The sequence below is a fragment of the Sesamum indicum genome, linkage group LG6 (genome assembly GCF_000512975.1).
Source record: "Sesamum indicum cultivar Zhongzhi No. 13 linkage group LG6, S_indicum_v1.0, whole genome shotgun sequence".
Classification (NCBI taxonomy): Eukaryota; Viridiplantae; Streptophyta; class Magnoliopsida; order Lamiales; family Pedaliaceae; genus Sesamum; species Sesamum indicum.
Genome location: NC_026150.1, coordinates 18,571,311 through 18,581,760, shown reverse-complemented (window position 1 = coordinate 18,581,760; position 10,450 = coordinate 18,571,311). Strand labels below are relative to the sequence as shown.

Below are 10,450 nucleotides of genomic sequence, written 5' to 3'. Positions count from 1 at the left end.
CACTCTCTAAATTTACCTTTTACTCGTCTCGTCTTGTCATCCAAATACTACAGGGAGTATAGGTAAATTGAGGTGCAATAAAAATTAAAACAAATAATTTTTTTCTTAAATAATAATATTCACTTGTATAAACTTCCATCTTTCAAATTATATCCAAGTCGAACTATGTACATCAATGATGTCATTGAACTCCATCCCATTGCTCTCAACTTTGAAGAGGGAGATTCTATGTTGTGAGTTCCTAATTTTTACAATGTAATTGAGTGGATAAATTATAGATTCAAACCAATATTTTTTCAAAATACAAATCAACCGGTTGATTTGTTTCTTTTGACTTTTATTTTTGTAAAGTCGATTGTGTCTAGATGGGAAATTAAACTTGGACTCCTACCCTTCACTAATTTTCAAATAAAGAATGTTAAATTACAAGATTTAAATGTTAATGAATCCTAATGTTGGGAATGCCCATCTTGTCTAATCTAGCTAGTCATAACTAATGACCTCGAAGCTCATGTTTGGTCCATTCACAGAAACCTTGTCCTAGAGTAGCAAATTTTGTGAAGTAGTCCGCTAACTGATTACCTTCTCTGAGAATGTGAGAAAATCGAACTGTAATGGCTCATCGGGTATTATATATATGGCCAAGGCCATGAAGAGTTACATGTCAGTCTCGTACTTGACCAATACAAATGATATTGAACACGACTTGAACAAATTCCACCCATATACATGGAAATTTTCATCGTAAATTGGTCCGAGGATGCAAGTTGTCGAGGCTTCTATATTTTATGAATGTAAATTGTCAAAAATATAATTTAAGAATGTAAAGTATAAATAAAAGTTTATCGGAAAGGTGCAATGTATTACCATATGGAAAAAAAGAAAATGAAAAATCCCAACACACACGCACCATTCTTTCTTGCGCATCACATCTTAATTAGTGGCTATGGCATTTCCACATTTTGTTTTAGTCAGCCATCACATTTATAATTTTTGACAATTCAAAAATAACTATTCTGTACTTTTGACTACGTGTATGTATTTCAAATAAAATTTTAATTATTCTGTACTTTTCACACTTATACCTATCACTTGTTTTAGGACAACATGTGTAAGATATTCGATTTTTTCTTTTTAATTAAATCTTTTTTTTTCAATTCTAAAATTTATTCTCAATATACTTTTTGTGTTTGAATAATTCAATGTACCTTTTTACTATTAGTGTCACTTAATAATTTAAAATAATAGTAAGATGAAGATAATTGTTACTAATGAAAATTTTCGAGTTCGAGTAATTAATTCTAATTTTATAAAAATATATTTAAATGTAAGTTTGAAATAAAGAAAGTAAATGATTTCGGATTATTTATTGTAAAGGGATAATTACGTTTATATCCTCTGACCTATAACTATATTGTCTTTCGAAAATTACATATACCATCAGGAACATCAATATCATTTATAAAAATTACTTCTTTTTATTGCTATACAAACTATCTTTATATTTTAGTTATCAGGGATATTTTTTATACAAAAGACAGGACATGTTCGTGTAAATAAATTATAGAGTAAGGGCGTAATTGTTATTATTCCTATTTTATGAAATAACGTTATAATGACATTTTATTTGAAAATATAACCATAGACATTGAAAAGTGTAACTTAATAAAATATAATATGTGTGTGGTAGTAAAATAGAAGATTCGAGGAAAAAAATATAGAGTAAAGTGGAAAAGAAAGGTTTGAAAAGCCGTTACGCGGAAGGGGTGACGTCTGCAGATCGCTATCAGCAAATTAGGAGAGAAACCCACCAAAAACGTCGGCCATAGGCGCAGTCCAAATTTCAACATCTACTACTTAGGACGACGTCGTCGTACATCAACCACCGATCATTTCAAGGTTTGTCGCATTTATGCCTTTGTTCATCCCACAACGCTCTCGTCCCTTCCGACGCCGTCCATCATTCTGGGCCTTTTTTCACTCAATTATCCAGGTGAATTTTATCGTAAATTTCCCCCTTGATCATGCACTGATTATATTGATTTATTTTGTGGAATACGTGTATTGAGTGTGGATGGTGGTGGCATTTTCTGTTTGATTACGTTATTGGGTTGAGTTTATTTGTTGATTGGGTTAAAGGGTTATTGATGATGTTCAGTTTGATTATCTTCATGGGTGCAGCTAATTTTAGTGCAGAGGAAGTAGGAACACGCACGCACACACGAAAAGGAAAGCACGAGTTGCTGGCTCAAAGCTTGGGGGCGACGTTCTATGTGATTTGTCTTTTTGTAAGTGAGGGTGCATAACGTTGAGGATTCCAATTACTTGGGAAGACTTATGATCTTGACCAGAGCTTAAAACGAATTATAATGTAAGTGGAGGAATTGAATAAACAACAATGAGGAACTTTTCCGCATGCTCAAGTGCTTTCATTTGCTAAATGGTTCATCACTGTTATGAATACCAAGATTGGTGGTGCACCAAGTCAAAAACATTGAAAAGAAGTATGAAATGAGCAAGTAACCATGGATGGGAGAGTAACTCATCAAAACAAGAGCCATCCCAGGTGCTTATTTCACGCGGCCTTTTTGATGCCTTTGTCTAAGAGTATTGTGGTTTTAGGGGAAGGAATACTGGAAATAAGTTGCTAATAATTTGCTGGTGCTGTCTTAGTGAAAATTTTAGGACTTAGGATCCTCGTCCAAAATGTTCTTTTTGAAATATTTTATTTCATGCTCAAGACGAAACATGTAAAGAGTTGACCTAATTTCATCAACATTTTCTAACAATCTTTTGGCGTCAACTCTCCTTGCCCAATCAATTCCAGTCTATTACCTGCATGTTTTAGTTTTTGCCACTGTTTGTTGATCTGCCGCGTTCGTCATGTATCTTTAACAAGATTTTCTACTCTTCATGAATTTTTGATGATATATTGGATCATTTCCTTACAAAAAGGGTATTATATTGTATTACTTTGTTCTTGTTTCAAAACAAGTATGTACAACTGAACATGTTTATAATGGTTCCTCTCCATCTTTGGCCAGTGCATTTTCTTGTCTGATCAGTACCATGTATGATTGCAGTACCTTCTAAATATACAATTTGCTAGAAAGCTGATTCAAATGGGATGGGGAAACATCTACAAGAGGCGAGTGAAAGTTTTCACATTAGCTATTTTAATCTACATCGATTATAAGGTATGTTATGCTTCTTGCTTGCTGTTATTTGATGATTGCCATCTATTATGATGACCACAATATGCTGTTCCCTTTTCCTGTGCCATAATCATGAAGCCCATTTATTCTGGTCTTTCGAATGATTTCATGTGTGCAGGTACTGCAACATAGAGAAAAATGGACAAAGAATTCAAAGAGGGCCGATCTTTGGGATAAAGCTCATGAACGTAATGCTAGGCGTGTTCTCAAATTGATAGTACAGCTGGAAGGCTTATGGGTGAAACTAGGACAGTACCTATCTACACGTGCTGATGTGCTTCCCCCAGCCTATATACGCCTTCTAAAACAGCTACAGGACTCTCTCCCCCCTCGCCCACTGGAAGAGGTAACTTCACTTATTATAACAATCATGGTAAGAAAATTAAAAATGGAAGTTGCATGGTTCTTGTAACTTCACTTATTTACCGGTAAAAATTTCCAAAAAGTCTACTTTAGTTTGTCAATGATTACATCAAAGGCATGGAGCAAAATCTTGCAATTGCTATTATGCCGATAATACCACCTCTGATGTCCCAAACTCACATGTGATTCAGCAATTAAAATCTTTTTTAGGCTGCACCATGAATGTATCTACCTCAGCATTGTGTTAGCATGAATATGATTAAGTACACTATCGACCAAGGCCCTTGTTGTCCCGCTCTGATTTAATTCTTAATGGCGCAACAGATTTTGATATGTGGAACATAGTTGCAGAATGTTTTGATTTCAGGACAATACCACCTCTAATGTCCTAAACTTACATGTGATCGAGCAATTAAAATGCTTCTATTGGGTTTCTCTCAGAGGAGATGGAACAGTTTCCACATCCATCATGACCTTTGGATTTCTTCTGTTAATATCTGAGTCCTAAAGAAGATTGAAGACAGAAAGATGCAACATGGTCCTCCCATTCAACTTGTGTACAGATAAAATGCCCTAGGGGAAACTTCCATTGGTCTAACTTACTATGACATTTCAATAACCACATATTTTACATAGTGAATTACACATGAACGAACAAAAGATGAGAAAATTACTCCTAAATCAAATCATATGAAATAAAAAAATATCACCAGTTAATTATTTACATTCTTACAATCTTATATATTTCACAAGTATCAGTTTTGATTCTTAACATTTCCTCTGGTGTAATGGATATCTATTATTGGTAATGAATTATAGTTTTTAGCTAAATTATTACTATCCCTAAAATGGTAATGGTGGAGAATATCATTTAAGACTGACTATGGTTTGAAAAGCTGGGCTAAGCAAATTCCTCTTAGCTGAAATACCAAACAACCGAACCGGTTAGGCTAGTTCTGTTGCAAGTTTAGATATTATAGGACATGCTAATCTTGTGAGTTGGGAAGTTGTGCAACCAAATCTGCTTTACACATATGAAAACACATATTTTTATGTTTTAATGTGTGTTCGTTGCTTTCGGTATATTTATTACTGCTGGTCACTTTTTATTAACATTAACAATCTTTTTCTTCACAGGTTTGCCAGACTATCACCGTAGAATTGGGGAAATCAATGACTGATCTCTTCCTGAATTTTGATGACACACCACTGGCTACGGCATCAGTAAGATCCTATGAAGAATTTAGTTGAAGGAGAATAAGAAGAGAACCTTTGATTTCCAATTGTTGAGTCCACATTGGATCATGCGTACTTGTGTCATATAAATGAATCGGATGATAAACGTAATTCCTTAATACATTTTTGGACAATGCAGATCAGGATTTTGAGAACATATTTGCAGAAATAATAATAAATATTTTATCCCAGCAACCTGTAGTTATATTTGTTGTTATAATCATCGTTCTGCAATGTACATCATCAGAAGCCAACAGATGTGATCTATAATTCTGGAAGTATTATAGTTTAATTTCTGTGGAATTCCATGGTGGAGATTTTTAGACAAGAACTGCCATGATCAATTGAAATTATCCTTGTGCTTTTCTCAACATTAATGACAAAGATAAAAAAAAATAATATGTTTTTTGCCAGATACAGGACACTGATTATTCTGTCATTACTTTTGTAGCACTATCTACTGAACACAATAGGTTATTATTTCCTTTTTTCTGTGGCTATACAAAATATTTCCTTGATGATTCGAGTGTTCTCCATCCATCTTTACGCAGATAGCTCAAGTTCATAGGGCCACTCTGGCTGATGGGCAGGAAGTTGTTGTTAAAGTTCAACATGAGGGCATAAAGGAAATCATACTGGAGGTTGTTTTTTGACTTTTGCTTCTTGAGGCCTTGAGAATTTCTTTTGGATGTGATGCATGCTATCATTTCATTCTTATGATATTTTGTTCCTCGCAGGATCTGAAAAATGCTAAATCCATTGTTGATTGGATTGCATGGGCAGAACCACAATATGACTTCAATCCCATGATAGATGAATGGTGCAAAGAAGCACCCAAGGAACTCGACTTTAATCATGAGGCTGGTATGCTTTCGATCATTAAATTTGTTGGTCATTTCTATTTTGTTCCTTAAATTTGTTGGTCAACTTTTAAGATTCTTCTTTTGGTTTCTGTAGAAAATACTCGGAAAGTTTCTAGAAATCTTGGCTGCAAAAGTAATTCTGATGATAACAACATAAATCGTGTGGACGTCTTAATTCCAGAAGTTATTACGGTATTATCCTTTTCTAAATCTTCCAGCTACGACTGGTCGGTATTAATAGTTTACCAATGATCTCAGTTTCTCAAAATCACAATGAAGACCTGATGCTGTATTATTATATTTTTATCCTCTTTAGAATATAGATTCATGGGTTTTCTCACGACTTTCTTCATCAATTTTCTTGTTAACCGTGACAGCATAGCATCATGATGCTTCTTATTTAACTAGACTAACTCTGCCCATGACTTACCATCTCTACCCTTTCTTCACTGCCAGAAGGGAAAAGATATTCCCTTCATCTAACCAGCAAAGAAAGCATCCTACCTATGGGTGTGATGTTACCATGAATTTACGTATCTTTGTATGAGCATGAAGAAAGAGATACACAAGAAGTAAAAAAGAATAATGCTGACTTGCAATATTTGAAAACTTGTTTGATCATACCAAGTTACCAACTGAGTTGAATTCATGACCTAATTAAACATAAAGATATGCATATACTGTGGTGGTTCTGAGCTGTCCTCAAGTGCAATTTCAATGGGTTTTTAAGAGACTTGTGATAAAAGATATTTTATTTCTTTTAGCTTGATTAAGAGGCAAGATAGTTAAAAGATACAGCTAACCTGGGATTTACTTTGATAAGGTGGCCCAGGAGTGGTATTTCTTTAGAAGTATGCATATCTTGAGTCCTTTACATCTGGCCTATGTTTCATCTTCTTTCCATTTATGTTTGCACCTTAGTCTCTCACTACCTGAAAATGAATTTAAGCATATCTGAAGTTTTCACTTCTTCTCTCTATTCTCAGCACCTTGGCGTTAACATAAAACTCCGTAGGTATCTCTACGAATTTTGCTTTTCCATGCTTTCATTGGCAAAGAGTCAGAACATATTAGTCTTCTTTATGTGATTGCATGTGTACCAGAGGATAATGGTATCTTGCTGCCTAGTCGTGAGGTTCTTCTGAAACAGAAAATGTATATCGTGAGGGTCCAACTTCTGTGTGGATATTGTCTAAAGCTTCCGTCCATAATTGAAGTAGAATTTATTTGTGATAACTAACTTGTAGACAGATGTTGGAATTTCTTTTTGACTAATTATAGCTAAATTCCTACATCTTTTGGCCTTTTTCTCCATTGCCATTTGGAGTTTCTTATTATAATAGTTAACTAAATTATTTCACAATTTATGCTGCAGTCAACTGAGAAAGTCCTCATTTTAGAATACATGGATGGAGTGCGACTAAATGACTCAGAATCTCTGCAAGCGCTGGGTGTCGACAAACAAAAACTGGTCGAGGAAATTACACGGGCATATGCACACCAAATTTATGTTGATGGATTCTTCAATGGTGACCCTCACCCTGGTATCCCTTCTCTCTTTATATTTTTATTGTGTTTGTGTGGCTTGATTTCATTGCTTTTGCAGTTACTTTACAAGTCCTGTCTGGTTTTGTGTATTAGACTATTCATTTTGTTTTCTCCTGGATAATCTATTGATTTAATGCAGGAAATTTCCTTGTGAGCAAGGCTCCTCCACATCGTCCAATTTTGCTAGATTTTGGGCTCACAAAGAAGCTATCGTTTCCTATGAAACAAGCTTTAGCAAAAATGTTTCTAGCATCTGCGGAGGTTTGTACAATTTCATTATATTTGGTTCCTTATAGTAACTGATGCTTAAAATATGATAGATGATCTGCAAGCACAAATATTAATGAGTGATGTGGTTAGCTTTCCATTAGCCTATGCTATCTGAAACTCCAGTTCGGTATCACTCGACCTTGGAATTCATTGCAAAGTGACTCTTTGTTACATGTTCAGAATCCACTTTTGAACAAAGACCATAAGGCAATGAGTATAAAAGCCCAGTGTTTCCTTACTTTTCCATGACTTTAGCTCACTTGTGAACTTAATAAACTCCCCTTTCACAAGTGTGCATCCACATCACCTAAAACTTCCCCATGATAAAAGGCTCCCTCTCAACAAGCCTGAGCAACACCAACCAACTACTTCCCAGCATTACCTACATCTTCTTATACTTTGCTTTTGTGCTTCAGCTACTCTTATAGGGCCATCTTTGTGTTCTTGTTCTTTCTGTCTCCACGGACCCACAGTACCAAAAACCTGCATGTTATGCCCTTGGCCTAAACCGGCCTGTATTTTGATCTGCTAGCTTAGAAAGTGCTTGGGTTTTACAGCTCTAATACTAATTATTAGGGATCTAGCTCTGGATGTCATCACTGGCATGTGTCTACTATATGTGTTGCAGCCCAATTTTCTCCCAGCCAATGAGTGTTGGGTCAAGCTCACACCTTTTTCCTTATTCTTTCACCATGGGACTTTATGTCACATGTGAATATAACAATATCTATGGACTTGTTCCACAATTTTTGCCTATGTCTGACAGGTTTGACAAATTTTTAGGTAAATTACAAATCTCCTCTGAGATTTGGCATAATCACAAGTACCTCTTTGTTGTTTGAGAAATTAGAAATACCCCCTGATTTTACTGTCTGACTGATAATGAGCCTATTCGTTATCCTGTTAGGTTTTCATCTAATTTTGCGGTGAACTGACTAAAATGCACTTTTGGAATATAAATTATAATTTTATACATATTTTATAATTTTCAAAAATATTTTATGGACTAATATTCCCAATGGATTATTTATTTTACCCTCCCTTATATTTTTTTAGAATTTTTCAAAAATATATATATTTAAAAAAAAAAATCACCAAAGGTAAAATAACAGTGTCCACTTCATCATCTAGGGGCTACGTAATTAATTTCAATTTGATTGGGGTATTTGTAATTTTTTCAAACAAGGGGGTATTCGTAATTATGACAGACCTCTGGTAGTTGTATTTACCCCTTTTTTTTAATTGATTATGACACAGCCGTTTTTCTTAAATTTTTTTCGTTAAAGTTCATTGCATTTTTATTTCTACTTGTATTCAAGTAAAGTCACACCCTACTCTTTGCAGGGTGATCATGTGGCACTTTTATCTTCCTTCGCAGAAATGGGACTTAAGCTGCGCTTGGACATTCCTGAGCAAGTGATGGAAATATCAAGTGTGTTCTTCCGCAATTCAACACCAGCAAGTGAAGCTTATGTGAGTAGGCAGATCTTGTTTGTGTCATGTCATGAATCTTCCTTCTAGTATTGAACTGATTCTATTATATGGTGAAGCAAACCATGAAATCTTTTGCTGAGCGAAGGACTAAAAATCTGAAAGTCCTGCAAGAGAAGATGAAGCTAAACGAAAAGGAAGTAAAACGTTTTAATCCTGTAAGTCCATACTGTACTCTCCAATATTATGTCATCGACCATTAGTGGACACTTCTTTCTTGTTTTCAAAGAATACTTAAAAGTATATTCTTCAGGTTGATGCTTTTCCAGGTGATATCATTATATTTAGCAGAGTTATTAATCTTCTCAGAGGTATCCAATAATTTTATAGACTCACGTTCTTTCATTTTGGTGTATAATTTTCAGTGAACTAACAAGTAACATGGGTTGCAGGTCTTTCATCAACAATGGATGTACGCATAGTTTATGTGGATATCATGAGGCCATTTGCTGAATCTGTTTTACAATGGTAAGATTTGCTGTTATAATTTCCTTTTGCTGCAGGGATGCTTGCCTCATTTTGTCTTGTGTTGTTTCAGCAATGTGAACAGGGGTCCAGCATTTAATGCAAACTGGATTCATGACACTCCTGTTCTTTCTGATGTTGAAGACAAGCTGCGGAAGCTCTTAATTGAGCTTGGGAATACTGATAAAGTACTTGGAATCCAGGTACACACAACTTAACATATATGAAAGCTACTATACTTGTAAGTTTTTTTTGCTTCATTAATCTAAAAGGACATGATATGATTGTTATTTTGCCATGGAAAGAACTGCTGGTATTTCGTTTCTTCTCCATTGTTTTGGCCCTTCTATGTTAAAGAGTTGATGGGAGACAGAAGAAAGATTCATCTTGCCCCAGAAGGCTCCTTCTTATTGTGATATGTGCTCTTGGAAAACTTCCTATTGTTCTTGCTTAGTCGTTTTTCTGTGGATTTTGGTTACTGAAGATAAAAAGAATATTTTAAGCAAAGGCAAATACATGAATGGATATATTCTGGATAATCTTTAAATGTATCCCATCCTTTCTCAAACAATATTACAAGGCAGTGCCGTTTGTATTCTAATCCCTTGGGACTTTTTGGAATGCATTCTAGAAGATATTACTGTCATCTTTAGTAGCAGTAAGGCCATGCTAGTGCTTATCTTTGAAAGTTGTGTTATTTACTAACAAATGAATACCAACTTCTTTTGGAAGTTTTTACTGTGCATATTAATCATCAAAAGAAAAAAAAGCATAAATCATATAACTCCTGTCCTTTATTTTCTTCATCACAGAGCTATTTGTCTTTTACTTTATTTGAATTTATGTTGTTACTTTGACAAATCTCGTCCTTTTTTCTCTTAGGTATGTGCATATAAAGACGGAGAAGTAATTATTGACACTGCTGCTGGGGTGCTTGGCAGATATGATCCTAGACCTGTTCTGCCTGATAGTTTATTCCCTGTTTTTTCTGTATCAAAT

The 10,450-nt window shown here is 34.8% G+C and overlaps 1 protein-coding gene across 1 annotated transcript in view; it reads left to right on the top strand.

The window, feature by feature from the left end:
• Window positions 1,739–10,450, top strand: part of LOC105165093 — a 13,085-nt gene continuing 4,373 nt past the window's right edge. The window contains exons 1-15 of the mRNA XM_011083966.2: window positions 1,739–1,993; window positions 3,084–3,197; window positions 3,334–3,561; window positions 4,716–4,802; window positions 5,366–5,455; window positions 5,552–5,678; window positions 5,772–5,869; window positions 7,053–7,221; window positions 7,365–7,486; window positions 8,840–8,968; window positions 9,046–9,144; window positions 9,240–9,297; window positions 9,379–9,454; window positions 9,525–9,654; window positions 10,334–10,441. Of these exons, the coding sequence (XP_011082268.1) occupies window positions 1,913–1,993; window positions 3,084–3,197; window positions 3,334–3,561; window positions 4,716–4,802; window positions 5,366–5,455; window positions 5,552–5,678; window positions 5,772–5,869; window positions 7,053–7,221; window positions 7,365–7,486; window positions 8,840–8,968; window positions 9,046–9,144; window positions 9,240–9,297; window positions 9,379–9,454; window positions 9,525–9,654; window positions 10,334–10,441 (1,716 nt within the window). The 5' untranslated portion in view covers window positions 1,739–1,912. The remainder of the gene's footprint in view (window positions 1,994–3,083; window positions 3,198–3,333; window positions 3,562–4,715; window positions 4,803–5,365; window positions 5,456–5,551; window positions 5,679–5,771; window positions 5,870–7,052; window positions 7,222–7,364; window positions 7,487–8,839; window positions 8,969–9,045; window positions 9,145–9,239; window positions 9,298–9,378; window positions 9,455–9,524; window positions 9,655–10,333; window positions 10,442–10,450) is intronic.